This window comes from Lolium rigidum, chromosome 2, assembly GCF_022539505.1.
Source record: "Lolium rigidum isolate FL_2022 chromosome 2, APGP_CSIRO_Lrig_0.1, whole genome shotgun sequence".
NCBI lineage: Eukaryota > Viridiplantae > Streptophyta > Magnoliopsida > Poales > Poaceae > Lolium > Lolium rigidum.
In genome coordinates, this window is record NC_061509.1 from 70,360,908 (window position 1) to 70,379,995 (window position 19,088).

At 44.3% G+C, this 19,088-nt stretch overlaps 1 protein-coding gene across 1 annotated transcript; it reads right to left on the reverse strand.

The window, feature by feature from the left end:
* Window positions 1-13,353: 13,353 nt before the first annotated feature.
* LOC124686670 lies at window positions 13,354-14,187 on the reverse strand. Its single transcript, XM_047220571.1, has one exon. The coding sequence runs from the start codon at window positions 14,130-14,132 to the stop codon at window positions 13,551-13,553; it is 582 nt and encodes a 193-aa protein (XP_047076527.1). The 5' UTR covers window positions 14,133-14,187; the 3' UTR covers window positions 13,354-13,550.
* Window positions 14,188-19,088: the final 4,901 nt, after the last annotated feature.

Sequence of the window (19,088 nt, forward strand, 5' to 3'; positions counted from 1 at the left end):
GTTGAGTCAGTTTACCTATCTCTCTCCACCTTAAGAAGCAAACACTTGTGTGAACTGTGCATTGATTCCTACATACTTGCATATTGCATTTGTTATATTGCTCTACATTGACACTATCCATGGGATATACATGTTATAAGTTGAAAGCAACCGCTGAAACTTAATCTTCCTTTGTGTTGCTTCAATGCCTTTACTTTGAATTTATTGCTTTATGAGTTAACTCTTGTGCAAGACTTATTGATGCTTGTCTTGAAGTACTATTCATGAAAAGTCTTTGCTTTATGATTCAGTTGTTTACTCATGTCATTACCATTGTTTTGATCGCTGCATTCATTACATATGTTTACAAATAGTATGATCAAGGTTATGATGGCATGTCACTCAGTAAATTATCTTTGTTATCGCTTTACCTGTTCGGGACTTAAGCGTAACCAAGCTTGGGGATGCCGACACGCCTCCGACGTATCGACAACTCTCTATGTTCCATGCCACATTATTGATGATATCTACATGTTTTATGCACACTTATATGTCGTATTACGCATTTTCCGGAACTAACCTATTAACAAGATGCCGAAGAGCCGCTGCTGTTTTCTCGCTGTTTTTGGTTTCAGAAATCCTAGTAAAGAAATATTCTCTAATTGACGAAATCAACGCCCAGGGTCCTATTTTGCCACGAAGCTTCCAGAAGACCGAAGGGGAGTCGAGCGGGGCTACGAGGTGGCTACGCCACCAGGCGGCGCGGCCCGTGCCCCGGCCGCGCCGACCTATGGTGTGGGCCCGTCGCGGCCGCCTGATCCCACTCCTTCCGCCTACAAACAGCCTCCGTCGCGAAAACCCTATTACGGAGGACGAAACCCGGCTGCAAACCTTCCGCAGCCGCCGCCATCGCAGTGCCAAGATCCGGGGGACAAGGAGTCTGCTCCCGCGCACTCCTCGCCGGGACGTGGGAAGTGCCCCTGGAAGGCTTCTCCATCGACACCGCTGCCATCTCCACCGCCATCTTCATCACCGCTGTTACCAGGTATAGGTCAGGGTGGCACGCCCTGCACTTCGCAACGCCGCGTGTGACCAGAAGAGCATTGCGGGCCGTCGCTCGGAGGGGTCTCAGCCAGCCGCAGCTCTAGGCTCCCCCCGGCTCTACAGTGTTGACAAGGCCGCTGCCCGCCGGTGGGTTTTGGCAGTCAACACATCTCCACCGCCATCTTCATCACCGCTGCTGCTCCCATGAGGAGGGAGTAGTTCTCCATCGAGGCTCGGGGCTGTACCGGTAGCTATGTGGTTCATCTCTCTCCTATGTACTTCAATACAATAATCTCATGAGCTGCCTTACATGATTGAGATTCATATGATGATGCTTGTAATCTAGATGTCATTATGCTAGTCAAGTGAGTTTTACTTATGTGATCTCCGGAGACTCCTTGTCCCACGTGTGTAAAGGTGACAAGTGTGTGCACCGTGTGGGTCTCTTAGGCTAGATTTCACGAATACTTATTCACCGTTGAATGGCATAGTGAGGTGCTTATTTATATCTCTTTATGATTGCAATATGTTTTGTATCACAATTTATCTATGTGCTACTCTAGTGATTTGTTATTAAAGTAGTTTTATTCCTCCCGCACGTGTGCAAAGGTGACAGGTGTGCACCGTGTTAGTACTTGGTTTATGCTATGATCATGATCTCTTGTAGATTGCGAAGTTAACTATTGCTATGATAATATTGATGTGATCTATTCCTCCTACATATGCATGAAGGTGACAAGTGTGCATGCTATGCTAGTACTTGGTTTAGTCTTTCGATCTATCTTACACTAAAGGTTACTAAAATATGAGCATTATTGTGGAGCTTGTTAACTCCGGCATTGAGGGTTCGTGTAATCCTACGCAATGTGTTCATCATCCAACAAGAGTGTAGAGTATGCATTTATCTATTCTGTTATGTGATCAATGTTGAGAGTGTCCACTAGTGAAAGTGTAATCCCTAGGCCTTGTTCCTAAATATCGCTATCGCTGCTTGTTTACTCGTTTTATCAAGCATTACATCGTTGCGTTACTACTCGCTGCGTTACTACCGCTTGTTTACTGTCCCGGGCAAAGCAACTGTTCCGGTGCCGTTGCTACTATTTATTCATACCACCTGTATTTCACTATCTCTTCGCCGAACTAGTGCACCTATTAGGTGTGTTGGGGACACAAGAGACTTCTTGCTTTGTGGTTGCAGGGTTGCATGAGAGGGATATCTTTGACCTCTTCCTCCCTGAGTTCGATAAACCTTGGGTGATCCACTTAAGGGAAACTTGCTGCCGTTCTACAAACCTCTGCTCTTGGAGGCCCAACACTGTCTACAAGAATAGAAGCTCCCGTAGACATCAGGTTTCCAACGGACGTGCGCATCACGTGCCATCATTGGGCCGCGCTGCGGAAAACTGCCCAGCCCGGCAGAGAGGCCGGTCAGGCCGGGCCTCATTCCAAGCAGGCCGGCGGGCACCGGGGGCTGGGCCGGAACCCCCTCTGTAGGTGGCCCGGCTGGCACCAGTGCCAGACCCAGCACAGACCGGGTGGGCCGGCGGCTGGGCCGGTGTCCGGCCACTTCCTCCCCCCTTTTTTTCTTTTTAGTCTTTTCCCTTTTTCTTTAATAACAAATGCTCCCGAACTCCGAATTGAATGAAACCAATTTTTTTGAGAGATAAGAACAAATGCTATCCTATGGAAAGTGAAAACACAAGAATCTGTAGGAGGAGATTTTATCATGAATATAAAAGGTAGAACCTTATATCATGAATAATCGGTAAAATCACACCCAACCTTGAAAATGTCATAGAAGAGTCATAGGAACTCCATTTTCGATGAACTTGGGCTTGTTGTAAAGCTAGCAACAAGCTCAAGAACCTCACACAGAGAAACACCAAGAAGCAATAGGGATATGCAAAGTATGCAAATGATTGAGCTCCCTAAGATGATGTGATCAAGTTACCCAACCGAAAGCCCCTCTTAATAGTGCGGCTATCTATCCTATAATCCGGTCTCCCATCAACCACCTTGAGACCGGTAAGATAAAAACCTATCAAGGCCATACCTTTGCCTTGCGCATCCCGCTTGATCTTGATGATAACTCTTCAAGCTCCACTCAAGCCGGAATGCCTCACTTGATCATTGTTGCTTCGTGAAGACTCACAAATGCTCCCCCATACACTATGATGGGAAAACTCCATTGATGCACATCTTCACATGTCCATTATCACCAAATGGACGGGAAGCTTCAAGCATGTGATCCAATTGAGATGCTCATCTTGAACTTGCCCAACTCAACCTTGTATCTTCTCATACTCTATCATAATATCTTGAGGTGTATAAAGAATTCTTCACTTGGAATCAAGCTCTCAAGATCTTGATCATTCATTGCTTATCACATAAGATAGAGCATGGCTAATATTGAGTTCCACATAAGAACTCCATCTTCATTTCTTCTTCTTGATCATATCACATATATATCTTCAAATCGATGATCTTGATGCCAATACACAAGGTGTATCTTTATCTACATGGCATCCATACTTGAATCCAACACATGGAATACAAGTAGTACCTATGGAATATTCCTTCATATAAACTCAATGAAAACATTAGTCCATAGGGGTTGTCATTAATTACCAAAACCACACATAGGGGCAATATACCCTTACAACCACGAAGTATCATTATCGCTTGAACCTCAGTGTCGAGTCTTATTCCCTTTGTCTGACGATACCTAGTTTGTCCGAGACTTGATCTTCCGTATCCTTTATACCTAGTTCGATATCTTTACCTACAAACACATTCAAATTGTTTATGTGATATCACATCCCCTGACCCAGTCACATGTTTGCAAGATTTATAGATGTAATGTCACCGAGTGGGCCCAGATTATATATCTGTCACGCGGATGGATAAATACCGTTCTTGACACGTACGCCTTAACCCATCCCTTTGGAATACCCGAGCAACACTTTTATGACCACCTTGTTACGGTGTGATGGTTGATAATGTCAAAGTAACCTCCGGTGATAGTGATTAGATATGGCTTTACGATTTAAGGATTAGGTTACAACATTTCCTAGTATCGCATTGCTGAACATTTTGACTGGATCACATTGCAATACTTTAATTGGGTTTGAGTTCATTACATCATTCATCCAATGACATGACTTTATTATCAACCTTGACCAACTATTAATCAATGGTCGATTTTACTAGGGACATGGTTTTATTTACATACCACATGTGTACTATGTTTCCCGCTTAATACAATTATAGCATGGCATAAAACTTATTGTAAACATTACATATATGCTAATAAAACATCTTTATTTATTTGCTCCTAGGACACATATCTAACACAAGCCATAAAGGAGAAGTTTCAAAGCAGAGTAGGAAATTAAAAACTAAAATACACAAGACATGTGGCTCTTATTAAAGTAAGTTGGTTACAACAACAATAAAATATGGCAATAGAAGTAAAAGATAGTCATCATCAAGTCAGTTGCAACCATCACAGTCTTATAGACGAACATAAAGTGCAGAAGATTAATTAGAGAGGACTGTATGAATTTGTAGTAACTACAGTCATCCGAATTTTCGGGTCTAGCTGGATCGCATTATGCTCTTGAAGCCACATCAATCTCGTAGATAGCTTTCATGCATGATGGGCGCCGGTAGTCTTTGTTGCATATATCTAAACTTAGTTGCGTGAGCTATAGTTTGGTCGTGTAATTTATACAGACACTTAAATTAGATACTGCTTAAATAATAGTCTGCATTCGCTAATACATAATACAATATGTGTAAGCTTACCATAATGTGTATTTACATATGCAGAGCTCCATGAGACTCATATAGGCAAAACTGCATCTAGAATAATACTCCCTCCAAACATGTTGAAGGTTTATCAAAATTTGAATGTATTTAGACACTAAATAGTAATAGATACATCCGAATTTTGATAAATCTTTAACATGCATCATTGGACAGAATGTCAGATAATGTTGTACATTAGTCCACGTGTTTCATGTAAATAGGATTAGTAGGATTGATATATACTCAGATTTGTTTACATAGCCCTTGATATTTTTTTTACATACATAGCATACATGATTTCTTTGTCATCTCGCGCGAGGAGGTCGGGCGTGGGTTGTCTTCCTCGGGCCAGAGCGCGGCCCTTTCGTCGGGGACCTCGATGGAGGCGCTTGGCCTTGGCTCGGTGACGCCATGACGGACGACGAGGTGGTGGAGTGCCCTGCCGGCGGCGGAGGGAGGGGTGGGGCGGGCTGCAAGGGGAAACCCTAGGTCCTTCTCCTCGCCTCTCGGCGGCCGGCGGTGGAGGGCTGACTTTCGGCTGCGGCGGTGCCCAGGCGTGTGCGATGTCTTCGGACTACACGATCTGCTTGGTGTCTTCGGCGGCAACCATGGCCAGCCTGGGATGGTCGCCGGCGTGGGGGACGGACCTGAATAAAGGCGGCGGTCCTAGGGTCTCTCTTGGGCGAAGATGAAGACCTGCCGGAGGCCTTCCCTTCATGATCTGGCCGGGGTGTTGAGTTCCGGAAGGCGCCGCCGGCGAATGTAACAGTGCTTCTATTGCCTGGAGTTTGCTGGATCGGTGGTATTCGGTCGTGTGCGCCAATGCTTTTATTCCGACCGTTTGGTTTTGGAGGGTGCTGCGCGAAGCTCTTTTCTGTATTGACACCAAGTGACAGCTGATCCATGGTGAAGTCAGAAGAAGAGAATATCATGAAGGTCGGTTTTGGAGGACTAGCTAATGGAGGTTCAAGTCTTTGCGCTGTTGAGGGGCTTGCTTGATGTTCCAGACTTTGTAACAGTGGTATGGAAGTGGGGGCGTCAACACATGTGAAGTCTGGAGTCTTACCTTTCAGGGTAAAAACCCAAAGTCTGACCTCAACTGGTTGTGTCTGGCAATGTCCTTGTTGAACGCATTATTTTGAGAGCGGAGACTATCTTCAAGGTGAAAACCTAAGATCTTTGATCGGGCGACGACGGAGATGGTGCACGGTTTCCTTCTTAGAAGCGTTGCTTTTGAAGAGTCTGAATTTCAGGTGTTGTCTTGGTGGTGGTTGTATTACTGTTGCTAGGGCTGGGATACTGTAGCGAGACTTTTATTTCTTAGTTTTCTTTTTCTCTTTTTTAGTTGTGTGCATCCGTAATGTTATTAAGACATTGCGTTGTTCAAAGGCTGGGTGTAATTGGTATCTTCTGATATTAATATATTCCTTTTATCAAAAAAAAAACATAGCATACATGAGACAACAAGTTTTCTTTGAAGAGATGAAACAAATTAGAGCTAATTTGGTTGTGTTTGCTAGACAATAAATCATCAGGTGGTACAGCAGACAACAACACACACAAAAAGCTACAACGGAAGCCACTAAATTAGGAATAACAACCTGACCACGTGTTCAGCAACTAAAAGAACACTCCACCAAGACATAGACCAAAATTTCAAAACCATTCCATGCATACTAGGTGGAAAATACATATCCACACAAGATCACGTCAGCAAAGGAGGAAGCCTACGAATTAGTGTGTCGGCGACAATGAACATATTTTTTTGACCATATAAACCGTAAGGTAAACCCCACAGTATAATCCTTATATCTTTACTATTAAATTGCAGTTGGGGATGGTGTCCACTTTGACATCAAACATTCGACAAATCTCAGCCGTCAATCACAAATACAGAGCACATACAGAAGGAACCGCACAGAAGGAAATACAATTAAAGACACCGGTCGCAAACACGGAAGGAAATTGGTATACTGGGTCAATCAAGGAAATACACTTACCGATCGCATCACATCCAGCGCAAACACGGAAGAGAATTGATATACTGCCTCAATCAAGGAAATACACTTAAACGATATACTGCCTCAATGCGATCCACCCTCCTCAAAATCTCTTAAGCATGGATCACTTTCCAAAGAGAACGCCAGGATGAGTAAAACTATCCTACCAAAGCAGGAAGTAAATAGGAAATATTAAATGCGGGATGACCACAATCTCGGGATGACCACAATCATGGGATGACCAGAATCAAGTAATCGCTACAGTCAATTAGGAGATTGAGTTTGCTCAGGCACTAGCTCCTTTCCTAATTTCTCTCACGCATGGCTCCTACTACCAAAATTGCGATGGAGGCGGGCGACCACCATTGGTCCCCGCACACTTCCGCGCCTCCACGGGCGATCCCGCTCCTCTGCAAGAGAGCACGCGATGGCCGGAGGGCAGCCGCTGCCATAGGTCGGCGGCGGGCGGTGGCTGAACCATGGCGCCTCCCCTCTCCTTCCATCTGCTATCTGCCATTGATCTATCTCTATCTGATTTCATGGCTATACGATCTAGGTGCTACCACGGATTGACTGCAGGTGGATTAGCGTAGAGCGGGAGGCGTGGATGGAATTCGTTCAGAACCACCTCAGTCATCAGGACTCAGCCACGAGGCTGTTACCGCGGGCCTCCTCCTCCAAGACTACAATGAACTTTCTATCTATTGTGTTGCTCCAGGACCAACGTGAGGATCAATTCCATGTTCTTATCTTTTTCTTTTTTGATTAATCGGAGATATTTGCATGGCCATGGCCAGTCCGCAACCCTTGCGTGTTCCAAGAGACACCCCTGGCAGCAATAGATTCATGTACACGGTATAAACTGAACGGGTGGTTCAGGTTAATGAATCAGAGATGATTGCTTTAATTTGTATATGGAAGTGGCTTCCAATGAAGTTTCCTGCCAATTTATTTTTAGTTTGGTTTCTTGACAATTTTGACACACTTTCTTGACAGCTTCAACTTGCTTGTGCAGACGAAAATAAGGACAGATAGTATAACGTTTTAGAGATCATATCAACCATATACTTGAAGAAAAGAACTACTGGAGGCTCTATGATTCATCTCGCTTAAATAAGGAACAAGCAGTTTCGTTGTTTATCTTACTGCATGGATGTAAAGCCAGGCCAGCCGACCGGGTTTCATTTGGTTTTTTCATTTTCCAGATTGGTAAGTAAATTGTAAATATAGGAAAGAGAAAGAGCTTGTTTGGTTTTGAGGGCAATTGAATGCCTTTGTGGCAGCACGCGTTATTTACTTTGCAACTGCAGAATAGTTGTACGATATTTACTTCAATTCCATATTGCCATCAATAAACAATGACAAAGAAATGAAGATTTTAGGCATATCAATTTATTATTCATGTGATAACTCAACGGACATGAGGTAAAAGGAATTTTGTCAATAGAATTTCTTTGTTAAGATAAGCCAAATCAATTTTACATGATGTCTGCAATATCTGAGGACAATCCAAATGTAAGGAAATGGTAAATTGTCTTTTTTTGGTTCTTTTAATCTTTTGATCTAAATGTAAAAAAATCCTTAAATATTCTTTTTGGATCCTTCACACTTCGGTGTTATAGAATTGCCAGACCATCTTATTATTATTTTATATTTGAATTACAACATTATAAATTCTTTACAATATGTTTTGTTTTCGGCAAATAACTTTAATTTTCTATATCGATGCATGTATTTTTGACTTTAGTGAATGACATTCAGGGACAATGAATATTAGCAAAATAAGTAATAAAAAGAAGACCTATGTCCCATTTTCATTTTACTGGGCTTAGCCTGTGGAATATTTGTAACTTGCAAAACATCACAGTTGCACAACGCCTTACACATTCCTCGTGACTCTGTGCTAAACATTTATCTCATTGGCAACGTAAATGCCCATTAATATTCTGTATTGGACTATCCCATGTAGGTTTCAGTTCCTTAGTGTTGAATTTCTGTTAGCATGTTATAGGATATATGAGTATGGTTTCATGTATGGACAGTGTAATGATATGCAGATTTAATTTGTTTTTTTGTTGTCCCGATCATGATTCGCCAAGCCACATAATTTAGATGTTCTTTTCCTGAGGATATGCACTTGATATTTTTTCTAGGAGGCTTGCTATTTTCAAGGTAATTTACGTGAAACCCATATATATTTTTTTGCCCTACTTCCAGGACTATCACTTTGGAGTGGAGAAGTTATTTTGGTCTATAGGATTGTTCCATCCTCGGATTATACTGAGGACAATGAGAGTTCATACTATTGAAAAAAAATTAGTAGGTATCACATGCACGATTAAGTGAAGGGTTTACCATTTTTCTGTTTGCTATATATCTGGAAGCTGCAAGATCAGTATTATGTTTGGCTACGGATTTTAAATGTATATTGAAAGAATAGAGCGATCTATCTTTCGTGAAATTAACCTGTTATTTAATGATTTACCACTTTTGTATGATGTTGAATCAAGATATACACGTAGTTTAATTGTGAGATATGTTCCTCTCGAAACTCAAATGGTACACATCATAGCGAGCATTGCACGTGTGTGGGTATTTCTCTCTATGAAAATGATCTTGAATTATCGATGTTTGTTGAATTGCATTTCAGGTAAAGTATAATCTTAATATTTTAAAATATTACATGGCTCTTTTTTATACATGGAAATTTTATCTCTATTATATCTACATTTATGACATTCAAACAATTAAAGAGGCCGTGGCAACGCACGGGCATTCAACTAGTCCTTATAAATTAAAAGAAGACAACAAAATTTGGCAGGCCATATTTACAATGGACATCTTAAACATGCAGATTGAACCTTCCTTTAACGGTTCTCTGAATTGATCTACCTGATTGGCCGATATACATCATTCCAGTGTGTCCCAAAAATGTAAACAAAACCTTGGTATTTAGTCTGGACAAATTGCTAGGAAAAAGTTGTATAGTAGGAGCAGGATTTTTATATTTTAATAATAATTTGGTGCTGGTCATTTTACACATGTAAATATCATAAAACATAAAAAATCTTGCCTATATTTGTTAATGGAAGATCTAAATGGTGTGCATTGTAGGAATCCAAAAGCTGTGCTAAGCCAATATCCTGGATTATCTTTAGGCGTGGGGACATCGTTTACTTTTTTATGACAGTGTTATCAAACCTATTAATTGTATATACTACACAAAAAAGAGGATAGCGTTGACCAGGCTATACTGCAGCAAGTCCAGATTACAGCACACATTGTTTTTTTTATAATTTAAGCAATTTATGTAGGGAGTAAAGCTAACAAGTGAAGGCGTCGTTATTTACACAATGGTAAATGATACTCCCGGTATCTCAGTTTACTAGGCATGCACGTGTAACTAGGTTGTCAATTTGATCTATGTAATATAATTTATATAGCATAAAAATTATACCATTAGAAAATATAAAACCTAAAGTTTCTAATGGTATATTTTTTTGTAATGTATATCTTATGTTAAGTTGATCAAATTGACGAACTAAGAATACGCTTAGGACTAGTAAACTGAGATAGAGGGAGTACTCCCTCTGGTTTAAATAAGGGTCGCAATTTTTTTATACGAATATATTTATACACTATAATGCGTCTAAAGTTGGACGCTATTTTAGAACAGAGGGAGTAGAAACTAAATGAAATGTTTAAATTTGTGAGGAATACCTGACGGTACACAACAGTGAAGTCAAACTCGCCCATGCACAGACCATAAAATCTTCTCCAATTAGGCCCCAAGTGTCCTGCTCCATTTTTTTAAAGTTCCAATAGACCTAGTGGAATGTTATTCTTTTTACTATGTAATTTGTGATACGTGAGGCACTGGCCAAAAACTGTTACTCATTCTTGACCGTCGTCTCATTCCCAGCTTCAGAAGGCCGATCTGGGGGCGTAGTTACCTGCCCTGGCTATCGATGACTGACAGAGCTGGGAGTCTCGCTTCTCGAAGCGCCCTGCAATGCTAGCTCATTCATTCTTGACCGCCGTATCTTTCACAGCTTCCTCTCTGCTTCTCCTGTTGACGTCCACGCTCGATTGTAAATTCTCTGCCTTGCAACCGGGGCATTTGACAATTCCGGAGTACGAAACACGCCACTGACCTTCTGACCAGCTGACTGACTAGGTTGTGAAGCGCCTGCGAGCCAATCGCCGTGGAACTTTCCAATAACTTAACGGTTTGGTTGACTCGGCAAGCTAGCCACAGAGGGTGATGGCTGTCACTTGTCAGGATCGTTATGCGTTAAACATCGTTTTGCGAATGCGTTAAACATCTTTAAGCTAAGTCTCGCACTTCTAATTTATGTACACTCCAGCAGGTGCCTGACTGAAGTTTCTTTCTTGTATCGTTTGACATCCACTACTAATTCCATACAGTACTTGTTATTGCCGCGATATTAACCATCTGGTCAACACAAGGATGGAATGCTATTTTGAAGTAGATAAAAATTACCAATCCTGTAAGTCAAATGCACGTGATGTAAAACGTGAATCAAGCAACACGTGTAACTAATCTAATTCGTCATGACGAAAAGCACTGAATATGGATATGGAGTATAAATTTACATCGTTATCATGCCTAACTGTCAAATCTATATTTGGTACACTAAATATTTTCGGGAAGTAATACGTGTTACATTCATTTTTGCTAATCACAAGGTGTGTGGAATTTTTCTTATTATGTCCAAATGATTGATTCCTAAGGAGAGCAACTTCAGTATTTTTTTTAATTGATGGTTCTCAATTCCTTAATCCAGTCTCTGGTTATAAGACCATGGACTGTTATACTACTTGCATTATAGCAGATCTTTCATGGAGAGACGGAATAATATACACAAAAGTTACTGTAATTAACAGCTAAAGAAGCAACCTCTTGCATTCCTGTAGTTCTCCACCCACTGAATAAAGCATATGGATATATAAATTCACCTCGTTATCATGCATAACTGTCAAATCTATATTTGGCACGTACACAATATATTTTCGGGAAGTTATGCGTGTTACATTCATTTTTGCTAATCCCGAGTTGTATGTGATCTTTCTTATGTCCAAATAATATTGATTCATAAGGAGAGCAACTTCAGTATAGATTTTTTAAAGGAAAATGATTGTTCTCCCCCGGGGGATTTCACGCTCTGCAACCTCCTGGTGCTTAGCCGTCGGATGAGAGGCATCGGGCGGACGCGGACGAGTGAACGACGCATGAAACAGCTCCACGTGGGTGGGCCCCATAACTTCTCCTTTCTTCCTTATCCTCCCGGCGCACCAACTTTTTCCCGTGAGATTTGTCGCCGGCCGCTTTCCGGCAGCTCCGGCGCGGATGCCCTCGACCTCGCCGTTCGCCGGCCGTTTCCCCGCAGCTACCGCGACCACGCAGCCGGATCCCGCTCTCCAGTAGCTTGGTGCCATGGCCCTTGGCCGCAAATCTCGCCGGCCAGCGCGCCATGAATCCCCGCCGCCGCGCGGCATGTCTCCCCGCCGCGCGGCATGGCTCCCCGCCGCCACGCGCCCGACCTCGTCGTCCTCCGGGCAACCTATCCTCTGACCGCCGCCATATTCCTCCCTCAACTTCCTCCGTCGAGTCGTCATCCTCAACCTTCTTGTTGGCCATAGGTGGGCAGAGGTGCTACCAAGGTAGGGGTTGTTGGTGCTACAAACACCTACATGCGCCAGCCCCACACACCTACGAGAATTGCTTGCGGCGGTTCAATTGCTACATTGGACGCATGCCGTTGCTAGCAGCGCAGGACGGCTTTGCTACCTTGGGAGGCTGGCATTGCTACCGGCGGAGGCCGACATTGCTACCTTTTAGTGTCTGGTGTTGCTACCGGTGAAGAGTGGATTTTGCTACCTTAAATGTTCGATTTTGCTACCAGAGGTTCGAGGCGGTGCTACCTAGTGCTACCGTAGGTGGGTGGAGTTGCTACACTCTTGGGCGGCGCTGCCGCCGGCGAGTTCTTATCTCCGGTGAGGTCCGTGTCATGAGGATTTGCAACATATGAATAAAAAATTTTGCTGCAATTTATTTGCGATTTTGCTACATCTGCGTAAGATGTTTGCTACGGGGTCTCCGACGAGGTCTCCGGCGAGACTCCGGCGAGCTTAGACTTTTTCTTTTGATTCATGGTCGAACCGTTTTTTGCTTCAGTCATTTGCTGCCGGGGGTGGTTTTTTGCTGCCGGAGGGCGTTTTTTTGCTACATGCAAATCTAACCGTCGAAATGGTTGATCTGACGGCTGGGGACCCGGGGGCTGGGGAATCAGATCCCCCGGGGGACGCCCAGCAGTTTCCTTTTTTAAATTGGTTGTTTGGTTGTCAATTCCTTAATCAGTCTCTGGTTTTTTTTTTTGCAGGTAATCAGTCTCTGGTTTTAAGACCGCGGACTGTTATAATTGCACTATAGCAGATCTTTCATGGACAGACAGGTCAATATACACAAAGAAGTTACTGTAATTAACAGCTAAAGAAGCAACCTTTTGCATTCATGCAGTTTTGCACCCACTGAATCATACTACGTACTGGGAGATATTTACAACCTCTCTTTCCCAGAATTCAGGTTCTTTTCTCTTCTGAATCTACTGAAGGTCTAAAGCCAATTCAATATCTAGGCTTAAGCCTAAAAAAATTGATCGAAAAAGGAACAAATAAATCAACCGGAATGCTTCATTAAGCAATCTCCTGAATGACACTCAGAACCCGCTTCAGCTTCAACCGCGACCGCGCGGCGAGCTTCTGCTTCTCGTCGCTCTTCTTGGCCGGACTCGTCGCCACTGCGAACTCCCCGAGCGTCCGCTCGTTAAGCTTCTCGTTGAACAGGACGTCCTCGCGGTTTTCTAGCTCCTCTTGTACCGGCACGACGCGCATCTTCTTGTTCTTGCCGACACGCCGGTGTGGCCTGGCTGCGAGCGCCGAGCTCGCGCGCACGGCGAGCGAGGCCATGTCGGCGCTCGACAGCGGCCGCGTGAACGCCGCCGCCGGGAGCACAAAGTATATCTGCCCTGGCTGGAGCAGCTCGCCAGCGGCCAGGGACGGTGGGGGCTCGTTGAAGTAGAGCTCGTCGGAGTTGCACACGAAGAAGGAGGCAGCTTCTCCGCCGATAACGTCGGAGACGGTGACGCGGGGGCTGGCCAGGAACTCCTTCAGCGAGCCGTCGGCAGCGATGACCCTGACTGGCGCCGGCTGGTGCGCCTGCTGCGAGAGCGAGAGGCTGCCTCGCTGGTTGAAACAGCTGGAAAGCTTGGCTCCCATGGAATCTTTGCTTCTGTGCAGTGTGTGTGGAAGTATTGAGATCTTTTTTGTTCGCAGTTCGTTGGAACTTGGATGTGGAGATCAAATGGACAATGGTGTGTATATATATAGAGGTAGGTGGTGAGGAACCGAGGATCAGAAACGTGACAACGAAACGGAGACATGTCTTATCACTTCAATCCCTTGCTTATTGTCCAATTGTGTAAACGCACATGCAATGCAATGATTGCAACGTTTCAAATTCCATTATTGAAGAATACATGTAGGGACCAGTAACAATAACACCTAGAATGACGAGAGTGGCGTTTTGGAGGCCGAGCTACATATAATTCTTTATTTTTAAACATTGAAAATTTACATTTTGAAGTTTTAGAAAAAATTTAAAAAAATTGCAGGTAGCTAATGATGTATGCTACAATGGTGTAAATTTTCAATGCAAATTAATTTGTATTGTAGATTATACGAAATTGAAAAAATCTGATAAATTTTATAGTCTTGAAATGTGTACTATTCACTATAAAATTTGTCAGAATTTATTATTTTTGAGTAGCCTAGAATATAAAGTAGTTTGTATTGAGATTTTATACCATTATAGTATAGATCATTAGCTATCTGTATAATTTTGAATCGGATTTTTTAAATCTATGAAACACAAATTTTGAGTGTTTGAAAATAAAGAGCTACATATAGATTGGCCTTCGTTGGAAGTTCCCGTAACGATAACACCTTGAATGAGGTAATAGCTAGGTACAAATAGTATATGGGAGGAATGCATACGGATAATATGTGGATAATATGTCATCCGTAACTAGGAAATAATGATGGTGATGTATAGTTGTATACACATCCAATGGCGGAGGCAGGAAAATAATACATGTAGGGGGGCAACGAAACAAAACAGAGCACCACATTTGTTAGAGAGAGCCGGACTAGTAAAAAATGGCTACTTTTGTGTCGGACTAGTGAAATTTTCCAAGTTCGGGGGGGGGGGGGCTGGTCCCCCTGTCTCCGCCACGTACACATCACACCAGGAAGAAGGGAAAATATCACATGATCACATACCATGTCACCAAATCTCAAAATTTAAAATTTCAAGTCTATGAAAGTAAAAAAAAATACGAGTGCTCGCAAAATATGTGTCTATAATTCCTATAATTTTCAAAACCAAATTCAAAATACACACATAGAAAAGAAAGAAGGGGAAATCGACATGTACATAGTGGCATTTGTGCTTTTGTCTTTTTCGACGCTATTTATGTTGGATTTTCATATTTTTTTGTTTCTCCGAATGTATTTCAGATTAATTTTGAAAATTATAAGGATTGTGGACACATATGTTGTGAACGCTAACATGCTAACATATTGTTCTCGAAATTTTTAGAGACTTGTAAAGTCGAATTTTGAGGATGATAACACTGTATCATGTGAAGTGTGGTATCATGTGATGCTTCCCCAAGAAGGGAAGAATCCGATTTCTTGAATTCGGCACTCATTTTGAAGCCATCAGCAACACATGTTGAAGGAGCACCCAAGACTCGAGAACACCTCTCTAGGAAAAAATGTACTCCTACAAAGATCGGTTGCATAAGACTTACGGTAGCAATAGAATAGCGGAAATTACAAAGAAAAAATAACTCTTTCTCAAGTTTTTTTGAATGGTAGCATTAGTTCGTGTAGTACATAACTTTAGCTACCTACCCTAGCTCAGTGAGTTCTTTCTTCTGTGATGAACTGCCGGCACTAGTGGACCAAGGAGAATAGGGGCTTGCGACAATCAGTATCACGCAAACTCAAATAAAGATATAGCTTGACCTTTGGATGTCATGTACTCCCTTTGATCCATACAAAGTATCGAGGTTTTAGTATAAATTATGCTAATATTATACTCAACACTTATTTTGGGGATGGATGGAGTAGTACAATTATGAAAATAAAAGGAGAAATCCTGCAATTTGCAAACGAGAAGCATGCACCATGTCAAAACAATGTGGTTGTCATACCCTGCTCCTTTATAGTAGTAGGTTGGATCAGATGATCTCACATTTCAAAAAACAGCGTGTATGCACATAGACCACGCATCCGTACGAAGAAAATGATCGTGCGCACTCGAGGGCGGATGCCAAAGTAACATACTAGCTTGGTTAGCTAATCTTGTTGGTTCATCGCAAAATATTGGTCGTGAAACTAATGCGAAACTCCATTCCCACAGGGCTCTGAACGAAAAATTGACAACAAGCCATAGAGGGGAAAGCTGCCGTGAGCGGTGACGCACGCTCTTGCCGAATTCTGCGGTCTGAATCCAGATATCTACTCCACCATATGGAAACCAGATAGCGACGACTATTCCTCTTCTAGTAGTGGCCAGTGAGAGTGACTCGAGAGTCAACATTCTGGAGATGCACACCCGTGGGACCAGCCTGTCAGCCAGACGCCCGAAACAATCGCCACGCGTGTCCCCATCATCATTACTCCCAATCAGCGCGTACGTGCGCCCCAAACAATCGCCACGGACTTTTCTGCGTCAAGCGCAGCTTCGCCGGTGTCCGCAATCGGAGAATGTTCCGGACGTGAAAGCGGCGGAGGAGAAAACAGTGAATATTCAGCAACAGATTGAACTTGAAGCTCAAGGATGCGGACTCGAAGGCTGCTCATAGTGGGGAGTAAGGGCATCGCCAACCGTGCGATCCAAACCGCGCCCGCGCGTCCGTTTGGGTCGAGCCGGACAAAAACGCGGCCCAGCGCGGGGACGCACCGCAAAAGCTGACGGCCGCGGCGTCCGGAACGACGCAAACCCGGCCCAAATCTGGGCTAGGTTTGCGTGGCCGCGGATGGCACGCGCCGTCCGCTCGCATCCGCGCGCTGGTCGCCTCGTCTCCCTTGGACCCACCTGTCGGTGACCAGGGAGACTATTAAATGGGGACTGGAGGGGATGCGGCCCTCCACTCCAGTCCACTCCACTCCCCGCAGCGAAACCGCCGCCATGGCCAAGCGACGGTTCGCCAACGACGATGAGGCGAGCAGCAGCCGCCGTTGCCCGCCGGCGTTACGGGAAGAAACCCAGGCGGCCTCCACATCGGAGAGGCCGCCCGCGGCGGTGCGGCATTGCCGCAACCGCCGCCTCTCCTCCTCGAGCCGAAGCCCGAGTCCTCGGAGGAGGACCCGGACCTCCGCGCCGCGCTGATGATCTCGGCGGGAGGAGGCGCAATGGCCGCACCTCCATGCGGCCATTCGCACCTCCGAGATGGAGGAGGCGGCCCGGCGGGAGGTCGAGGAGGCGGAGGGCTGGGAGCTCTACGCCCAGGCCCGCCAGGCGCTACGGGAGCAGGAGGAGGCGGCGCGGCGGGAGGAGGTCGAGCACCGCGCCGGACGAGGAGCGCCGCCGGGGAGCGGCGGCGACGGGAGGACAGGCGCCGCGCGGAGCAGCGGCGGCGCCCGAGAGGCCGGGCGCCGCGCCGGCGGGAGAGGGAGCAGCGCCTCGGGGAGGGCGGCGCTCCGTGCGCCGCCGCAGCCTCGGGTGGCTCCGGACCCCCACTCGGCCTGGGAGGAGGCCCTGTGGTCTCCGTGGCCGGAGTCCCCGGCGCGGTCCAGCCACAACAGCGCGTCGCCGCCTGGGGATGTCGTCCACGACGACGACGTCGACGACGACGCCCACAGGGGCTAGGCGGCGCACCGGCGGTCACCGCGCCGCCGACCAAACCCTAATAGAGGGTTTTTTATATTAGTTTAAATTTAAAAGCCCATATAGGGGCTTCTTTTGTTAGTTATTTGCCCAAAATAGGGCTATGTATAAATTTGCCCAAAATAGGGCATATGTTTTAATCAAATTTCGTTTATATTTGCTTTTTTTCTTTTGTTTTCGTGTTTTTCGGATTATGCGATGCGTTCGCGCGTTGGGCGCAACGCGCGACCCAAACGGATACGCGGACGCGGGGCGCTGTCCGCGTGTCCGGGCGGCGACCCAAACGGCCCAAAACGTACGGCCCAGCGCATCCGTTTTGGTCGCGCGGTTGGAGATGCCCTAACATAAGGTGGTGTCATGCATAAGTTACTAGTCCATGTTACTACCTTCATAGTGGAAAGTAACTTAGAGATTGTATCATGCAAAGTCTCATTTATTAGTTTGTAGACTCATTTTATCTTGGGGTGTGTGATGTTATGGTAACATAGCTAGTTACCACCTCCCTCTTTTTTATTTATTTATTGCTATGCCATGTCACCAAAACACCTTGAAATATGTGATGTTACTACCTAAGTTACTTCTAAGGCTAGCCATAGTGCTAGTATCATAGCTAGTATCATACATCCTAGCCCCACCAAAAATGCTGATGTGGCAGGTAATTATGGATGAGTGAGGAGATTAGAGTATCATAGGTAGATCTTTGTATCATAGCGCACATCACGAGAAAAGTTAGTATCAAATAAATCTTGTACACAAATTTGTATTGAGATTCTACAAATCAATTAATATAGCAATACTATGATATTAGTCTATGATACTATGCATTATGGATCTAGTATCATAAAAAAGTATCATATACATGATACTACTATACTACCTCCGTCCCAAGGAATAAGGCGCACACGTATTCCAAGACGAACTTTGACCATAAAAATTGAGCAACAAAATCTTGGTTATATTATATGTAACTAGTATCGTTGATTCGTATTGAAAAGCACTTTCTAATGATGTTAATTTTATACAAATAATCTTTATATATTTAAAGTAATACTTAGTCAAACGAAAAACACGTAAAACGAGGATGCCTTATTCCTTGAATCGGAGGTAGTATGATACTACCCACTATGGCCAGCCTAAGATTTCTCGCCGGAGAAAAGATTCATGGTCGCTTCGTTGCCTTCTCGATTGGTCAGCAGAATGAAGTTATCTGTCAGGCACGTTGGGTCGCTTGGACCGGATCGCAGAAGGTAGCGGGGAAACCGATAAACTACTTACGG